General features: G+C 37.2%; 1 protein-coding gene across 2 annotated transcripts in view; it reads left to right on the top strand.

The window, feature by feature from the left end:
* The window catches only part of LOC311302541 (NACHT, LRR and PYD domains-containing protein 3-like), a 50,046-nt gene that overhangs the window by 21,808 nt on the left and 7,395 nt on the right, over window positions 1–20,843 (top strand). Inside the window, exon 19 of one of the 2 annotated variants that reach the window (XR_014629585.1) lies at window positions 1,443–2,083. Coding sequence is in view for 1 of the 2 variants with exons in the window: in XM_084428518.1 (XP_084284644.1) it covers window positions 12,327–12,500 (174 nt within the window). In the remaining variant the exon portion in view is untranslated. Of the gene's footprint in view, window positions 1–1,442; window positions 2,084–12,326; window positions 12,501–20,843 lie in introns of those variants that run through there. The other variant, XM_084428518.1, reaches the window with a different exon arrangement.

The raw sequence follows: 20,843 nt of genomic DNA, 5'->3' as shown, positions 1-20,843 counted from the left end.
AAAATGGATGGATGACCTTCTATTGCCTTTGTTTTTAATTCTCTTTTTTTGAGTTTGTCACGTAAAGTTACCTCCTTCGCCGGCGTTGCCATCTCTGATAATAACAAGCAGTCTGCATAGACTCGACTAGGCCATATTACTGCGTAATGAAAATTTGACTATTTTAAAGTGTGCTCTTTTTTTGGATGTAGGTATAGTTAGATAGCAATATTTAACAATATATACATATATTTTTCATTTGATAGGTTCAACCGCCCGCCACCCGCCCAAATTTAATTAAAATATAATTTTTTGTCACGTCATCCGCCCGATCCGCGGCTGTAACCGCCAACCGCGCATCTCTAGTCCCAAGTGCTATGCCGCCATACATCATAGTTATCCTTTTTACCCGCTTAGAAAAGTGCCACGTTTTAATTTGTCACCATACTTGGTTGTGTAACTACTCGACTAACTGTATTTAAATAGGGAAAACTTGGAGGTGTTTGGTCGCTTCTAGCTTCATTTCTGTTTCGTCCCTAATGAATGAACTGGGCTAAGCTAAGTGCTATCCAAGTTCAGCCGCGCGCCAGAGTGATTGAGTGCACGCACTGAGACGAGAGAGGTATGTATCAACTCGTCTTAGTTAAGGGAATAACAGTTTAATATGAAAAAAATGAAGTATCCCTTTAACAGAAGGATTATTATGCACGTCTTTGTGATGTTTTCAACTATCAAAATGCAAGAGTAATCTTAAAGAAAGAGATATAAATAAATAGCCCTAAATTGAACTGTACTGCATTTGTACAAAACATCTTGTCTGCAAGAGAACATATACACTTACTTTATTATCAGGAAATGTATACTGAATTTGAGATAAAAGTAAAGTTACCTCCTTCTCTTCACATGTTCTCTTGATTGCCCATGAGTACGTTCTATTAATTCTCTTTTTAGCAAGTTGGTTAAAAGACTAAAAATGAATTGGTCTGAGTCACAACATGCCACAAAATCTGGAAGATTAAGAGGTTAAAAGTAGTATTAAGCTGATTGTTATGTACAGTTTCAATATCAAGACTAAACTTTCAGACCAAGTTCCAACACTATTTAGCTAACCTTATGAAATCAGATTTAAACTGAGAATCAGACCTTAAGACATGTTAGACATGTTACTGATTGTAGTATTACTTACTGCAATTAATTCAAATAGCAAAAGGTTTGGCCACATAAATAGATGAACAGCAAAGACATACTAATATTACACTCCATATTGTCCACACTCTAGTGGGTTAATAAAGTTGGTGAAATCACATCGAGTGAGACACCAACTGATACCCAGAGTTAATTAAGAAAAGTAAACTGCAATTTCTTGTCAACTGTGGCATTAACTGAACTCATGTTTTGATGGCTTCAACTGGACAACACATTTTGTTTGAGATATATTCTTTTTTTGTTTGCCTATCTTCCAGGGAATTATGCTGATGAGGAACATGGATCCAGAAGAGTGGCGAAGAAAGTATGGTCTAAGGCTGAGGTCGCCGCAGTAATGCGACACTTCAAAGGTCATATAAGCAGGGGAAAACTGGCCACCAAAACTGGTGGAAGACCCCGTGTTAGCACAAAGAACAGTGCAAAATATAAGGGACTTTGTACAAAATAGAGGAATAGCTGCAAAGAGGCAGTCAGAAAAAAAAAAGATTTAAATACACTGACTATTGTGGTGGTGTTTCTATGTTTGTGTTAAAGGAACACTTCGACCTTTTGGGACTTTATCTTCTTCACCGTATCCCCCAGAGTTAGATAAGTCCACACACACCCTTCTCATCTCCGTGTGTGCCGTAACTCTGTCTGACGCACCCACCGCTAGCCTAGCTTAGCACAAACACTGGAGATAAATGGCTCCAGCTAGCATACTGCTCCCAATAAGTGACAGAATAACGCCAACATTCTCCTATTTACATGTTGTGATTTGTATAGTCACGGTGTGTACGAATTACAAGGTCATGAATGAACAAACATTGATGTATTATTTTAATTGAATACTGTGAAGCTGCTTTGATACAATCTGTATTGTGAAAAGTGCTATATAAATAAAGTTGACTTGACTTTTTTGCTCAATTCTCATTGTCATGGCACTGGTGTTGTGTGACAATCTATTGTTTAGCTCTTACAGGCCGTTATCTGGCTGTTAGCCATTGTCACCAACTAACAATGGTGATGTTAGAGTTGTGCAATAAAATAATAATTCAAGTCCCATTAATGCTTGGTGGTGTCAGGTCAATGTGTATTTATGTTAATGAGGAAGTGACGTCATTGTCCCTTTAAAGTCCCATTAATGCTTGGTGGTGTCAGGTTAATGTGTATGTGTATTTATGTTAATGAGGAAGTGATGTCATTGTCCCTTTAAAGTCCCAATAATGTTTGTTTTGGTCCTTATAAGTCACATATTTTTCAAAATGAGAACTGTCTCTATAAACCACAATAGTTTTAGGGTGGTGTGTATCACGCTCTGAAGGGTGTATCTGAAGTCTAAAGTGTCCTGAATTTTTTTCAATTTTTTTTGAGTGTTTTAATCGAACTCTCATAGCTCTAGGACCTCAGGAAAGGGTAGTCCATCTAAACCACCACCGGGCCTGTTTGGAGAAAAAGTCTGGCTAATCCACATAAACCAGTATGTGTGTGTGTGTGTGTGTGTGTGTGTGTGTGTGTGTGTGTGTGTGTGTGTGTGTGTGCGCTCAAATATGGCTTCTGGAGAGCAAATGAAGGATAAAATATGAATTACTAAACAGACATTAATTAAGCAGTTCCCCATACTTTTAGAGTTACAACTAACAGCCACTAGAGGCAGCAGCGTATAAGAGATGAACTGACAGCTAGTAAATCTTTGAACATGGAGTGCTGATGATAATAAATGTAATATGTCAGGCTCACAATTTTTACAATTGAAGTGCTATAAAAGTTGTAGAAATGACAAATTCAATGTGCATTGTATTAAAGGTGCCATGTGTCAGAATTGAGGTAAAAATACACGCTACACGCATCAAAAGAATGAGAAGAAATAAGGGCGATGATGTCATTAAAAAAATGTCAAGTTATAGTGCTGCAGAGATATCAACCTGAATTAGCATTAGCATTACTAGCCACGGCCCGACAGGTGTCGTAATACCAGTTTCGGCCATGGGAGGCGGTATGCGGGCAACATAACCACCAGCCAAACATGCAATACACGAATAACTCGCACGGCTTGTGGGCGTACTTGAACCTGATGTCAATCGTGTGGAAAGTACAGCCCACTACTACATTCAGATAAAATCTGATAAAAAAGGAACAGAACCAGAGTAAACATTGGCACTGCTTTCCATCGCTGGAGACAACTAATGGACATGAAAGAGATGAGGTTCGACTCCGAACTTGCAACATTTCTTTTGGATGCTGTTAGTATTTCGTTAGAAGTTTGTTTTATATGTTTGTGTAGTTTTTTCGGGAAGTTATAACATAGAAATGTATCGAAGGCTGTTCGATAAACGTATATATAACGTACATAAATATAGTATTGTAATAGTACACATATATAGCACAATCTCTATAGCTCTTTTCTTCTTGCCAACTACGTGACCTATATTATGTTTATTAAATGGCTTTCCTGAGGTAAATCTGACATAATTGTTCTCCAGCTGTTATTGACCTCTTCACGCTGATAAAAACACTGATTGGTCGATATTATGTATGAGGAATACATTTTGGTAAGTCGTAGCCTACTGTATCTTTCAACAGTGTTCGTGTTTTTTTTACTATTAGTAGAGATGATCGGTTCACGTGCGCTAGGGATCTGTCGTGTAACATTTACAAGCGCCAAAACGGTATTTATTGTTTGAATTGCGTAATAAAAGTGACAGAATCTGAGAGCTGAGATATTTTTATATCATAACTAACCTGCTCGGTCTAGTCTGTCGGTCTCCGTGTCCTCTTTGCTTCGCGATTTTTCTGTGCGTGAGAATATTGATGTGTGGCGTGAGAATATTGATGTGTGGCGTGAGAATATTGATGTGTGGCGTGAGAATATTGATGTGTGGCGTGAGAATATTGATGTGTGGCGTGAGAGCGTGTGAAAAGTGTCAATTGCGTGTGTCTCACGGGTGAATGCGTGAGAGTTGGCAGCTCTGGTTACGTTGGCGATAGCTTGGTCAACATCAGCGAATGCTGTCTGTCAAATTAATGTAATTCAAACTAACAATAAAAATGTAATATGAACATATTCACTGGTAAAGGTGAAGGGGAGTAGCTTGAAGATGTCATATTCATACTCTAGAGTAGACCAACTCACTCTCTGTATGGAGCTTAAAATATGACAATATGATTTGAATTTGAATTGTGTAAATTTGAATTATTTACAAGTGTAATCTAACAAAATTTTATTTTAGGTGGTAGTTTAAATAGTTCTGAATTTGATTTTTTTAAACGAATATTGAACATTTGAAATTTAACAAATTGAAATGTTTTTATGGCTGAATTTTATAGACATGTATTTTCAAACAGCTAGTTTTTGTTGTTCTGAATTCATATACTGCAAATATTCAGTTTAAAAAAAATACAGATTCAAGTTTTCAAGATGAAGAAATTCGGAACTTCAAATTCAGTTTTTTTTTTATTCAAGTTCAAAAATTCAAGTTCAAAAATTCAGATCTTACAGAAAGTAGGTCACAGGTCATCCACAGGGAAGAGTAAAGGATCTCAGATAAGTCGAACAGAGCATTCTGGCTGCAGTGCAGTAGCTTTCTGCCGCAAACGCGGTGGTGCTTCAAGAGAATCCGTGTATCTTTCGTTCAGTCGATTTTTTTTATTTAATATTAAGAGTAGAAAAATGAGAAAACAGCTTGAGTATTAGATTTCTAATATTCTAGTAGCCTAATAATAGTCCGCTGCAGCAGTTGCACGGAGCTTACAAAACGTGTGTATTGCAACTATAGGCTACATTTAATTTTCTCATCAAACAACTAGACTAACGAATAGCTCGGCACAACAGAAGAGCCTAAGGGCTTTTTCTCTGTGTAGACCAGCTGGTCTGAATTTGCTATAACCTATTTCCGGACTGTATAGGCTAAGTCACGTTTTATCATGAAACACGCTGTGATTTATTCCAAAGTGACTCGGGCATATATAATGCATTTAACGTTAAATAATCTAAATGTTGACTTTCAAAAGTAGGCGCGCCAAGAAGGCTATTCTCTGTATTTTGGTTCATTTTTGGTGAGCGCCAGAAAGATCTAAAGAGACAGAGACGCGCTAAAAATAATACATTTTACTGTTTCGGATGATGTCATATTATCTGTATGACTATAAATAACAGAGTATTAAGTTATTTCCCAGCAGTGGAACAAATCCAAGTGATGGCGCTCGCGCATCGCGCTCTCACACAACATATTAGGCTATCAGTTCTGGCGCTGCTTCATATCGCAGACTGCTCATTATCAAAATGAAACGCAGTCAACCAAACATATAAAAAGTTATTCTGCCTAATTTAATTGGTCTGTTGTACAATATAAAGGGCAAGCTGTGCCGCACACAGTCCTACGTGTTATTCCAAACATTTCCCTTGCTGTGAACAAGAATGATCAACATCCAGAATGGGTGTCTAGGTGCACTGGAACAGTCCTTCCTAAAACGCATTAAACTTTCGTTTACAAAGACGTGAAACTCACCGAGTGGTCAGGGGTGTTCACTGATATGCTCATACAAAAATCACTGCAAAATATGCTTTCCAACAGGTTTTATCATAGTTTTTGTCCAACTCTATTGACTTGCATTGGATGTGCTGTGAGGTACGGTATTACTCCGCCGCCGGAAACTGAAATAGGGTTGTTTTCTTCTTCTTCTTCTTCTTCTTCTTCTTCTTCTTCTTCTTCTTCTTCTTCTTCTTCTTCTTCTTCTTGTGTTTTTTTTTTACGGCGGATCGCAAACAAATGCCAGTGGTTTGCTTGCAAAGGTGCATTATCGCCACCAACTGGGCTGGAGTGTCTATTATTCAAGCTCTCAACGGAAGAATCTACGGGTGGGAGGCGTTTGGAAAAATAGGTCCACAGTTTTACAACGAATGGTAAAACACCTGTTGGAAAGCATCTTTTGCAGCGATTTTTGTGTGAACATAACAGTGAACACCCCTGACCACTCGGTGAGTTTCATGTCTTTGTAAACGAAAGTTTAATGCGTTTTAGGAAGGACTGTTCCAGTGCACCTAGACACCCATTGTGGAGGTTTTGGGGAAAGCGAAAGAAACCTAAAACTCTCGGGACAGCAGCATCTGTCCAAATTTTAATCTTAACCGTTCTATTTCACCAGAGACGATCTGTAAACACGGCTTTAAGTGTAAAATACCGAACTTGTCCTTTAAGAATGCCTATACAGCTAAGGTTAAATTGCCATTAGGCTCCTCTGATCATAATGCTGTCCATTTAATTCCGACATATAAGTCCATGCTTAGGAGCTGTAAACCACAAACTAAAACTGTATATGTGTGGAATGATGATGGAATTGAAACGTTAAAAGGATGCTTCTCTTGCACTGACTGGAACGTCTCTCAAAGTTTGGATCTAGAGGAGGCCGTAGAGACTATGACAGATTATATACTTTTCTGTAAAGATAATGTGTTAGACCAAAAAATAATAACTATATATCCAAACAATAAATCTTATATCTCTAAGGAAATTAAGGAGTGCATAGTACAGAAAAAAATGGCTTTTAGGAGAGGAGACCTTGCAGCTATGAAAGATGTACAGAAGGAACTGAATTATAAACTAAGGAAAGCTAGGAGAAAGGAGAGGGAGAAATTTGAGGCCCATTGTTTGACTATGAATACCAAAGAATTATGGGATTCTATGAAATATATGACAAACATGACTCCAGCCAAAAGATCTATCAATGTGATAGATGAGATGTGAGATCTATTAATGTGATTTGCAAAGGCAAATGAGCTGAACGACTTTTATTGTAGATTTGATGTAAGAGACTTCTCACAGGAGCAGGCAAATGCACTGGATGCCTTGTCTATATCGGATAATCCTAAACCAATTATTGACCAGAACATGGTGGAGAGACTGTTTTCACAGGTCTGTCCTAACAAGGCTTCTGGGCCGGACGGCATCTCTGGGCGGTTACTAAAATCTTGTAGTAGAGAGCTGGCCGAAGCCTGGTGCCCTATTTTTCAGAAATCTATAGACACGCATACAGTTCCCTCTATGTGGAAGAGCTCCACTATTATCCCTGTCCCAGAAAAGGCTAGCTGTAAGGAGAATAATGATTATCGTCCAGTAGCACTTACTTCAATAATAATGAAGTGTTTGGAGAAATTATGATTAATTTTGTAAAAACAGATGTGAGTGGTCTATCACAGTGGTTCCCAACAGGGGGGTCGCGGCCCACAAGGGGGTCTCGGCGAGCTCTCTGGGGGGTCGCGTCATATTTTGAAAAGTTTTGAGTAATGAGCATTCAAGTCGTCCGTAACTTTTTCTATGTTAAAAATGTACAAAATGTATATAATGAGCGAGTTCATCATGAATCCATCTTCCAAACCGTGTTTTTGTCTTATTCTGAATCACTATGGTACACCTATAATAAGTGTTTATATTGGGACTATTTAACACTGGTTCGGATCGCCGCCGCTGCGGAGTAGTGGTACTTGACCTGCGTGACTCGTCATAGCCAAACACAGAGAAGTAATTCCGGCTCCAAAAGACGCATTATTCTGTTAACAAACGCATGTTTATTAACGATCGCTATAGCGCAAAAAAAGGAATGCATGCTTTAAGGAGAACGATCATATTACTTTAGCTAATTTTATCCATTACCTGGCCTGGCTGACCAAAAATGGGATTTTAACCATGACAGCCTTAAAAACCCAAATACATATGGACCAGACTGACCCTTGAGGATGATAAAGATGTCTTACCCTGTTAAAGATCTCTCCACGCATTGACCAAATTACTCACGACCAGCAGATCCTCACACTTATTGATAAAGCCTCACAAATAACATGCAAGTATTGAGGTCCCAGACAGCAGTAATTTTGTAATAGCCTATATAGTCATTCTTTTTTTTTAACCTACACACCAGTGTGAATACTGATATTTTTTTATTGCGATTCATATAGGGCCAATTTATAGGCTACTCTTAGGCTTACGTTTTTAAATTACAAATGGCCCACTGATGTTTTTGTTATTGTATTTTCAATATTAGGCTATTGGTTATTATTTGTGCATAAACATATCTGGTTATAGTAATAAACATAGCCTACCGTTTGCTTGAAAACAACATATTTTGTCATCCTTGCTGCTAGTCAACAAGAGCGATAATATCATTAAATGTGAAGGGGGACCCTAAAATATTTTCTTGGGAAAAAGGGGGTCTCAGACAATAAAAGGTTGGGAACCACTGGTCTATCAGACCCATTTCAGTTTGCTTACAGGAGCAATAGAAGTACAGATGATGCTGTTATAGCTATAACACATTTCATAAATAGGCATCTAGAGGATCCTAGCTCGTATGCACGTCTTTTATTTGTAGATTTTAGCTCAGCTTTTAATATGTTGGAACCACATCTTTTAATTGCAAGGCTGAATGATTTAAAGTCAATCCATCTATTATAAAATGGTATTATTCTTTTTTGACCAATCACAGGCTATATTGTAGATATATGTCGCACTGTACAGCCCTGTACAGGACCCTTTTAATGAGCGTTTGGTGTAGGTCTACTAGGCATAGAGATATCTGAACATCTTTGCCAAGCGCAAACCAGTACAGAAGTAGCCTAATCAATAATTAAAGTGCAAGCTGAGAAACTGAAGTGGATATGGAGAAAAGCTTCTTTATATGCCATTGCCTACATTTTAAACGGATGTCTGCCAATAGGCCTAAAACATTACATATATAGTTATTGTGACAGAGACTGGGACTCCAGGTTAATAAGATTCTGACTGAGTAGCAAGATATGAATTCAATTGTGATTCTGTGAGAATTCACAGATCCAGTTTCTCTTTTTTAATCTTCCCCTTAACATTTAAAGGAATCTGTGTGTGTGTGTGTGTGTGTGTGTGTGTGTGTGTGTGTGTGTGTGTGTGTGTGTGTGTGTGTGTGTGTGTGTGTGTGTGTGTGTGTGTGTGTGTGTGTGTGTGTGTGCTCAAATATGGCTTCTGGAGAGCAAATGAAGGATAAAATATGAATTACTAAACAGACATTAATTAAGCAGTTCCCCATACTTTTAGAGTTACAACTAACAGCCACTAGAGGCAGCAGCGTATAAGAGATGAACTGACAGCTAGTAAATCTTTGAACATGGAGTGCTGATGATAATAAATGTAATATGTCAGGCTCACAATTTTTACAATTGAAGTGCTATAAAAGTTGTAGAAATGACAAATTCAATCTGCATTGTATTAAACAAATCTTTATTGATATGCAAATAGACAATAGACATCCAGCAAAAGAAAAATGGCAAGTGTTTATTTCTCCATGGCACATGCATTTTGTTTCTTTATATGCAGCCCAATGTTATCCAATGAGTTGTTTGCATTATTTAGGTATTTTATTTTAATTGTATTACATTTTTGGTAACACTTTACAATAAGGTGTCATTTGTTAATGCATTAACTAACATGAACTAACAGAGAGCAATAGCCTTTATTAATGTTAGTTAATAAAATATTAGTGTTCATGTCAGTTCACAGTGCATGTTAACAGATACAACTTTGGATCTTAAAAATGTCTTATAAAATGTTGAGCTTAACATTAACTAAGATTAATAAATGCTCTAGAATATTGTTCATTAGTTGTTGGTTCATCTTTCCTGTAGCTCAAACAGTAGAGTGTTGAAAACACACACACACACACACACACACTACAGTAGAGTGATGCGCTTGCAACGCCAAGGTCATGAGTTCGATTCCCAGGGAAAGCAAGAACTGATAGGAATGTAAATGTGTGTCTTGAAATGCAATGTAAGTCGCTTTGGATAAAAGCATCTGCCAAATGCATAAATGTAAATGTGAGTTTGAACAAATCAAATTTTTATGGTCAGTTGAAACTAAAAATGAAATTAAACTAAAACCTTTTTATTTCTATTTATTTGATGTTTTGTTGGGAAAATAAATATTAGACAGATTCTTCTAAAAAAGGCTGAAATATATTTCACTAAAATATTACAGATAGTTAGTGTAGGTCTGTGTTATGTATCCTGATTGACTTTATGATTAGTTAAATCTGTTTTGCACATGCATCGCCACAGAGTTAACCATTTCAGACAGTACCGGACATCCTCTGTCTCGTTCACTTCACGTCTGTGAGCGTTACGCACAGCTCAGTGTGGCCCAGGCACGGCGCCTGCATTCCAGTTTTGGATGGGCCAGACCAATTGTGGGTGGGCCTTAAATTAAAAACGTTAAATAAAAAAATAAAACGTTATCCAATCACTGCTTAACCTAATAAAAAATATTGACTAATATAGCCTACTGTTATATTATCTGTGCGTATACATAATTTGAATAGCTTGATGCTCTTTAAATATTTTGTTGCATTGTTAAAAGTTTCGGTGCATAGGACAGACCTATCCGCGATCGCTCTCCATGGTGTGTGTGTGTGTGTGTGTGTGTGTGTGTGTGTGTGTGTGTGTGTGTGTGTGTGTGTGTGTTCGCTCTCTATGGTTCTGACCAAAGAAGAGCGCTTTGGAATCTCCATTACGCATCATACGCATCATACCTGGGCTGCATTTTCCGATAACATTAGCGCGCTACAAAGACTCTTAAGGTATAACTTAACTAAAGCTATACTACCACTAAAGGAATATCATTGCTAGGCGTCTTCAGGGCTATCATCCACTCGCGAGGCAGAGGTGCTGAAAGGTAGAGGCGCTGGCGCCCTCCTAGCAACGGCGCTGTTTTTGGTAAAACATGAAACATCTGGATTCGTGCCGAATGAGGAATGTAGGCTTTTTCACTTTAATTAATTCGTTTGGCATCTTATTTAGTTTTTTATTTAAATAAAAAACCTGTTCTTCACCTTTAATATATATCCATAGAAGCTGGCATGGCATTAAACAAAGAAAAGAAAAGAGAGATATTATTATTAGTAGTAGTATTATAGCCTAAATATTATTATTATTATTATTATTATAAACTAGGGTACAAAAAAAGTAAAACAAAATAACGTTATTAATCTGTATTTGTTCTAATCAAACCGGTTTCTGAACGTTTATAATACAGAAGAAACGCAGGATCAGAAACGTTAAAATAGGACTGGTTCTGCTCGAGTGAACCGGGGGATTTTATTCATTTATTCATTTTTACAGATCGTACTTTTAAGTGGCCAATGAATGAACAATATTATTAAAATATTTTAATATGTCTGAAAAGTTCATATCTTTGGCAAAGATAGACATTAAAATGCAATATCATTTTATGTTAGACTGACATAAGCCACATTTTCGTCATTGTGTCCTTGCAAAAGATCTTTTATATGTTATTTAAATGTCAAAGAAATGAATTCACAGTGTAATAATTCCACAATGTGGGAATTAGGGTTGATAAAATGGGACGGGATATTTGCACTTATAAGTTCACTAAAAAGTTATTGTAACACTCTTTTATGCTACAAACGCCCATGACAAGCATGTAAGAACCACTGATCACTGAATCATTAATATTTTATTTCTATTTGAGCTGTTCATAAACAATATATTCTACTTAAAAATGTGTTTCTCACACGTTTATGAGCTCGCCGCTTGCTGTCAATACGCGCCAGAGAGAGTTTAACACATCGCTGCACATTATTGTCTTCAGTGCCGCTATAACTGAGAGAGAAACAGGACTGCCCCCTACTGGTGATGTACGGCATGTGCCAGAGAACTTCACCACGGCCGAATCGCCCAATCCCTTTCCCTGGGATTCTTAATGGACACATCTGCACAACTTCTGCTGGACCCTTAGAATCGTCCCAATCCTCCCCTGCTAACACACACACACACACACACACACACACACACACACACACACACAAAAACACAAACAGACACACACACAAACAGACACACACGTTCCTTAAAATGCTTACAAATACATTAAGCACACACACACACACACACACAAACACACACACGTTGGGTTTACATGTTTTATGGGGACTTTCCATAGAAATAATTATTTTTATACTCTACAAACTCTATAATCAATCCCCTAATCCTAACTGATGAATTTTCACAATGTGAACTAATGAGTATTTGTATATATTTCATATTGACAGGATTATGTTATTTTTTAAGTGTCATGTTTATCTCTGGATATAGGCTTAATGTGTGTCATTGTTCTCTACAGGTTGATGAGGTGTGGTGTGACAGATGAAGGTTGTGCTGCTCTGGCTTCAGCTCTGGGATCAAACCCCTCACACCTGAGAGATCTGAATCTGTCTGATAATAAACTAGGAGACTCAGGAGTGAAGCTGTTCTCTGCTGGACTGGCGAATCCTCACTGTAAACTGGAGATACTGGGGTAAGATCATACGTTACTCTCACATGAAACTGTCACTAGGGGCGTTTCCATTACAGATTTGCGCAAAACTTTTGCGTTCTTTTTTTCTTTCTAAATGTCGACAAAAAGCTGTTGTGAAATGACGGTGTTTCCATTAACTGATGTTATGCGACTAAAACTTCATTGTTTCCTCTCGCGATCAGTAAAATCATTCCAAAAATCATGTTAACGGACGTTGGTAGGATTATGTATATCCCAGCCACTGCACTGGCCATTATTATTAATGGAAGGAGATGTGTGTGTGTTTCCAAGCATTAATGGTGAGGAACGACCCTTATTATACTTGTGAGCGGCACATATGAGGAGTTTCTGGGTGTTTCTCCCTCAGATCTGCTTCAAGGTCTTGATTGTGGCATTTATTTGAGGTTTAGAATCCATTATTCCTGTAATTCTTTTGCCTTTTATGAGTTTAATAAAGAGCTCTGTCTCGTATTCTGTCCAAACACACTGCGTCGTCTACGTCAGGTGACTGTAAATGCACAAACACTGTTTCCAGTGCAGTTTTGCGAAATATTTCTTTTTTGAATTGCCTGATAAACCTCCTCATGTGAGTGTAAAAACTTTTTTTCCATAAATGGGAGTTTTTGTGAAATTGACGTGTTTCCATTGGGCGTATTTTCAATTCTCAATTTCAATTTGCACAATTTGAAGGGTAATGGAAACACGGCTACTGTGAATTCATAAAGTATAATCAAAATGGAATAAAATGCAGGGAAATAACTACTATTTCATTAATTACAAGCAAAGCTATTAAAACAACATGATCAAATTCAGCTAATTATTTTTACGTCTGTTCATATGATGTAAGAGAATTCATATTTGTAAAGCGTTTGCTCTATTTATCAAAACGACTCCATCTACACCTGGTCACATAAATGTGTTTTTGCAAAACGGATTTAAATCCGATCTTCAGTTCCCGCGCTATATGCAGATTTAATGGAGGGCACGTCACCGAAAGCAACAGATATGAGCTGCATTTTATTGATCATCAGCTAAAATTTCTAAATCAAAGACCGCAATAAGAGAGAGCAGCAACAGCCCTGGAAGATCATTTCATTTCTTTACTTTTAATGATGATGATTGTGTGTTAAGCGTCTGCGACTTACTTTCACTTTGATTTGCGATAGTTTGAACGTTGTCTTGATGAACAGATGCTCAGCTGCTCGTCTGCGGTGATGCGTGTTGCAGTAGCGGCGTCATATCTGGCTATAACATGACATATAGCCTATCACACGCTCTCACACGCTTATTTTTTAGCATTTTTGGGATGAGTAAAATGTACATATGTGGTTTCAACAACCAGATGCATTTACACTTGTCCAGTTTGGTCTGAAATGCGGCCCAGACCTCCTCCTGAAGTGGTTTGAGCGATCGGATTCAAATCCGTCTCGAATGCGTTTCGGAGGGCATTTACACCTGGTCTTTTCACAGAAAATGCATGAAGTGGCCAGGTGTAAACAGCCCCTAAATCATCCACCATCAAAAATCGTGATATCGCATAAGCACAAGTATAAAACGACTGTTATCATGTCTGAAACACAAGTAACGGAGTTTACAAAACTGTATCGCACGCGTGCTACAGTGGTACATTTATTCATCGCACAGACCAGTCTTTCTGTAGATATATGTCGCACTGTACAGCCCTGTACAGGACCCTTTTAATGAGCGTTTGGTGTAGGTCTACTAGGCATAGAGATATCTGAACATCTTTGCCAAGCGCAAACCAGTACAGAAGTAGCCTAATCAATAATTAAAGTGCAAGCTGAGAAACTGAAGTGGATATGGAGAAAAGCTTCTTTATATGCCATTGCCTACATTTTAAACGGATGTCTGCCAATAGGCCTAAAACATTACATATATGGTTATTGTGACAGAGACTGGGACTCCAGGTTAATAAGATTCTGACTGAGTAGCAAGATATGAATTCAATTGTGATTCTGTGAGAATTCACAGATCCAGTTTCTCTTTTTTAATCTTCCCCTTTACATTTAAAGGAATCTACGTGTGTGTGTGTGTGTGTGTGTGTGTGCGCGTGCTCAAGTATGGCTTCTGGAGAGCAAATGAAGGATAAAATATGAATTACTAAACAGACATTAATTAAGCAGTTCCCCATACTTTTAGAGTTACAACTAACAGCCACTAGATGGCAGCAGCGTATAAGAGATGAACTGACAGTAAATCTTTGAACATGGAGTGCTGATGATAATAAATGTAATATGTCAGGCTCACAATTTTTAGAATTGAAGTGCTATAAAAGTTGTAGAAATGACAAATTCAATCTGCATTGTATTAAACAAATCTTTATTGATATGCAAATAGTTTAGTTTAGTTTATTTGTTTATTTGAGCAGTAAACATTCTGCTCAAAAGGAGTGGGCCGAAGCAAAAGAGCTTATAAGCGCCCACCCCCAAAATTAATACAATATAATTTCTCATTTCACAATAATACACAGGAACATAGTGCAAAAAGAAACAAAACAACAACAAGGAAACAACAGCAAAAAGAAATGACCATTTACAAGTTGGCCTTTACATTTACACCTATGCTGTGAGGTGCATTAAAAGACGAGGTTTTATGAGCCCGTTGGGAGGGTCCCTCTCAACAGATCCATAGATCGCCTACAGTAATTCTCTTTTTTTGTAATTCTGAGCAATTGAATCATAACCGTTCAGAGCAACAACACTCTTCCTTAATTAATATAATGTAAATTGATCCTAATGCTCCCCCTAGTGGCAACTCATTTCTTCTCTATACTTTTCAAAAATCTTTTTTGTATCTATATTTGAACAGGTTGATGTTTGGACATCGTTTCATCTCCATCTCCAAATTATTCATCAATTGAAGTTAAATTCATCTCATAATTCATAACAACCAGTACGTTCTTGGAACCTTCTTTGTATTTGGCTCGGTAACAATTTGTGCCTCGCTTCGTATAACATCTGTACTGTTTGAAACTCAGCAATGTCACAAAACTTCATGATCTTTGATTTTAAAAATAATAAGTTTGTGTGGTCCAAAAATAGACCATAGACATCCAGCAAAAGAAAAATGGCAAGTGATGTATGCCCTCAAATCTGTAGATGTAACACTTTACAATAAGGTGTCATTTGTTAATGCAAATGACCCGCCATAGGAAATGAATGGGAAATTGGCAAAAATATGAAAATACAGAGGGGTTTTTTGTGCGTACAATCTACAAATCAGCCACGATAACACAAAATAGGTGTCATTTTAAAGCTTAGAATCTCAGTTTTTTAATGCATCTAATCACTTTGATCAACTCCTAAAGAATGCTGAGTAATCACTCTAAAAACGGAGTGTACCCCCCGCAGGCGCCACCTAGCTGCGAAAAATATAATCATAATATTTTTCAAACATATTACATTGATCAACTTAAAATAGGTGTCATTTGAAAGCTTATAGTCTGAAATTTACAATGAATGTAGCCAATTTGATAAACTCCTATGTAGTGCTGAGTTATTTGCTGATAAATAGAAAAAAAAGTTTTCATAATTTATTATATGAATGAATATTTAACCACTTTTTTGTACTACATACAGCAATATATACAGCAATATGTCAAATATATCATACAGCTGAGATAGTCCTGTGTCATATGTCATTTGAAAGGTCTCCAAGAGCAGAATACAACAAGCATAATTGTTTCAGGCTTTTTACTAAACTTGAGCAGGGTTTGTGTAAAAGACGCCCCTCAAGAGACCCATATGTGGATACTGAATTTTAGACACATTTCTGCTCATAACTTCATGAAACATACTGCATACAGATGCAGCTCATATGTAGAGGGACTTCCCCAAAAAAGATTTTTCCTCCTACCGTATTTCCTTCCCGAATTATTGCATGTCAAACAAGAGAGATATGCAAAATCATAATAAAAATTATATATATTTCGTGTCTTTTATCAGCAGTTTCTCGGCAGGAGAATGTCCAAATGTAATGTAATTTATGGCGCTTTTCCACTGCATGGTACGGCACGGTTCGGCTCGGTACGGTTCGACTCGGTGCGGAACGGTTCGGCTCGCTTCGCTTTTCCACTGCGTGGTACGACTCGACTCGGTACGGCACGGTTCGGTTCGCTTTAGCTCGGTTGCTTTTCCATTGCAGTTAGTACCGCTTCAAAATGGGTGGGACTGATCGTTATAGTTGCCGCCTCTACTGCCATGACATCATCGTAAACGCGCCACATTTCAAACGCACAACACAGGGGATGGCGCTCTTGATTCTCGGCATGTGGATGTTTTTAAATTAAACGTTCTTATAATGGTTTACTATATGGAAGGAAAATTCTTAACGTGTAATTAAACGTTGCGTTCATATTCTGGGCTCATCTGATTTTTTGTACATAGCATAGCCTACTTTATGATTTTAGTATCATAATGATTAATAAATGCACGCACAATTATCCGTGAACTTGATTTGAACAAATGCCTTTCAACTTGTGTGTGCAAAATTCAGAATTAAATGAATGTGCAGCAATCTTTACAAATAGAGAGTCTAGGCCTAATGTACTGTTTTAAACTACTGCCATTAAAAAAGCGCATTTAGTTAATGTTATGTTATTTTTTTTCCATCTGCCTATGTTGATTATGAAAAGTGAACAGCACGAGTAGAGAGACATGGAGCGAGTCAGACATAATTTTGACCACTTCATTAAGTTTTGTTTTGTAGAAAGCATTTTTTTAAAGTGAATTTCGTTTTGTATAAATTGTATCTTAATTTTAATAATTTTTTCATCAAACAATTGCCTGGATTGAATAAGATGCAAAATAGACAATTTAATCATTGAGGCGCCCGAGCGGTCACTTGCATTGTACGTTAACTGGAGCGCATCTCATCCTCAAATACACAAAGCTTGAAATGTCTTTAAACGAAATAATTCAAAACAAAAAGAAATAGGCTACTCTCTTATGTAATCCATTATGTGCATTTCTCTCTATAGGCGCGTTTACTACGAATATGGCGATCGTCAACTTCATCTTTGCCATGCACAGACACTGACAGAAAACACTATTTTATAAATAAAAATCAGTGCACGCGTTTTAATAAAATTAAAACTTTAATTGTGATCATTAAAATAATTGAATATTAAATATTTTGTGGCCAAGGTTTGCTCATTTATTAATAGTAGGCTATATATATATAGGCTATATATAGGCCTAATTTTATTAAATTGAACAAGCGCAAAATTCAGCATTCAATCAAATATTCAAAAAGACTTAATAATAATAATGTTATTTCAACATAATATCTCGTTATTTCGACATAATGTGCGTGCAACAAGCAAGATGTGCGTTTGTAAATCCGGGGACGCGTGCAGTGATTTTTATTTATAAAATAGTGTTTTCTGTCTGTGCATGGCAAAGATGAAGTTGACGATCGCCATATTCGTAGTAAACGCGCCTATAGAGAGAAATAACATTATTATTATTAAGTCTTTTTGAATATTTGATTGAATGCTGAATTTTGCGCTTGTTCAATTTAATAAAATTAAAACTTTAATTGTGATCATTAAAATAATTGAATATTAAATATTTTGTGGCCAAGTTTTGCTCATTTATTAATAATATATATACACACAAATATGTGTGTGTGTGCCCTCAGCACATGCGTTAAAAATTATCCGGCGCCGCCCCTGACTGCAAGAAACAGTTTACAAGAAACGTTTTACTGCAAGACACTATACAGCGTTGGCTGTTGTCTACTGGCTATTTAAATCTAGCGGGTTTGTCTCGTGCATGGTCTCGTGTCGCAAATACAATGACACTGGTAGTGACGATTCTGTCTGACCAATCAGTGATCTTCAGTGTTTTCACGTCACATTTTAGTACCGGTACGGTACGCTTGGAACCTCAACAGAGGTGGTACCATTTAAAGCGAGCCGAAGCGAGCCGTACCGTACCGTACCATGCAGTGGAAATGCGCCATAAGCGTGCCGTACCGAACCGAGCCGTACCGTACCATGCAGTGGAAAAGCGCCAAAGCGTGCCGTACCGAACCGAGCCGTACCGTACCATGCAGTGGAAAAGCGCCATTATATTTTCAATAAATTTGAAAAGTGTTCTATCAAACGATACCTACCTTTAGACTCTCCTAGTTATAGTTTTGGAGTTATGAGTCTTTAGTTTTGTGTGTGTCACTCAGACAAAACTCTAAAAATGCCTTAGTTTTTTGTTCATAATTGCTGTTGCCAATTTTGAATAAGAGTTACTGTTCATTGAATTGTACAAAAAATAATTTTAATGAAAATGTTTATTATAGAAGGTTAATAAAAAAAATCAATGGGAATTAAAATGCTTTCCATTTGTTCTCTTTCTAATGCAGTGTTCAGGTTTGACTGTATTATAAAGTAAAACTGGCACTTCAAATTACCATTTAAACCAACCAACCAACCAAAAAACGTGACAAAAATAGTCTTTGAGAATCTCTTATTATATATTAAAATCCACAACCTGAAAAAAATAGGCAAATATGTGCAAAAACAACTAGAATTCACAAGCCTTTCTACAGAGAGCTGTAAATCCATCTAGTGGTTAAAATATGATATTGCACGATAATTATGCTCACTACATCCACCAGATGGCACCAATCTGACTCCAAAAAAGTTATATTATATTCAATGGGAAAAAATGGATCATAATTATTGCATAAATATTCATTATTATCATAAAATTCTCTCAAAACACCACAGAAAAAAAGAAAAAATATTATTGAACAAAAATACATTTCATTGATTTTACTAAAAATTAAAAAAAATCTGAATCCCCCTCCGGGTCATTTTAGACCCGAAGACCCCAAGTGTGACGAAAACATGAGGAACCCCAGAGGGCTAGGCTACTGTATTGTATATGTCTGATTTATGTTGAAGTGTTTGGGACATGGCTTTTAATGCTGAGTCTTTTGTTTATGTACACAGCCTATCAAAGTATATCAAAATATGAATTTAGATTTATCGGCCAATATATCGGTTATCAGCTTTCAAATGAAAAGAATTATCGGTATCGGCCAAAATGTTCATATCGGTGCATCAAGTGACGTCTCCGTCCATACTACTATGTGCTAACGTTACCGCCATCAAGACAATGATTTGGTGTGAATGAATGCCGTGAATCTGTCGGGTCGTCTTGTGGAAAGTCCCGATATTCCTGTTAAAAATGTAAGGAGTAAAAGTAAAAAGTCGGCACAAAAATAAATAGTAAAGTAAAAATATCTGAAAAATCTGCTTGAGTAACGAAGTATTTGTGCTTCCCATCTCTGACACTTTGACATGGTGATCTACATTTACCAGCCTTTACTTTAAACACACTCAATCTCAGCACAGTCAGGATTAACACAGTCCATTCATTTTAATTTTAGGGGGAAACTGGAAACTGTAGAGATTTTTCTCCAGGTTTAAAGTCTACATCATGTCAATGTCACATATTATGACCTGGAGAAACACTATAGTACATTGATGACACGTCAGTGTGTGTATTATTAATGAGACTGTGTGTTCTTATCCTATGAGAAGACATTTCTCTTCTTCATTACAGCACACAGTGTTTTTCTATGACAGACGCTTCAAACTGTAAAATCAGGCAGTAGTTTAGAGAGGCGTTCATGGGTCGCAAGTGTGTGTGTCCATCAGTGATGTGCGGGTCAATGTATAAACAACCTGCACCCGACCGACTTTTTCAACTAACCCGCCCACAACTAGGAACGCAAAAAAAAGAAAGAAAATATTGTACCCGACCCGCTTCCTGACCCGCATTTTTTTAAAGTAGTAAATGCTCATCGTAGCGTCATAGAGTGCCGAAGTTATGACGTCACTTTGTAGGCCAACCCGGAAGTTAGCGGCGCATGGGTTCCCTCGATCGAAAAGCTATGCATTTTCCCCATAGACTTTTGGAAAATCGCAAAAAATAAGATCTGTGTTCAGCAAAGAGTTGTGACCCTTACACGTTTTGTCTATCAAGATAATCTTTACAAGTTAATCCAAAATGTATACATTTTGAAGCCTAAATAAAGCCGTCAGATATAAAATGCTAACGGTAGGCTATAAACGGACTACAGCACACCATGGTCGCGGATCAACGTCATCATCAAGCTTCAGCTTTAACTAATGCTGTTTACAAATACAATCATATTATTATAAGTGGGTAAAAGCCAAGTCCACAAATATCAGGGTGCAGGACCCACCCTTTCTATAATTATATCCAAACAAGTTACAATAAAAGTCAATAAACCAGGTATTATTTTGAATATTTTAATTAAACACATTTCTCGACGTAACGTTAGCCTTTAATA

This window comes from Rutilus rutilus (assembly GCF_951802725.1).
Source record: "Rutilus rutilus genome assembly, chromosome: 13".
NCBI lineage: Eukaryota > Metazoa > Chordata > Actinopteri > Cypriniformes > Leuciscidae > Rutilus > Rutilus rutilus.
Note: the sequence above shows the minus strand (reverse complement) of the source record. Positions and strands in the feature narration are given on the sequence as shown.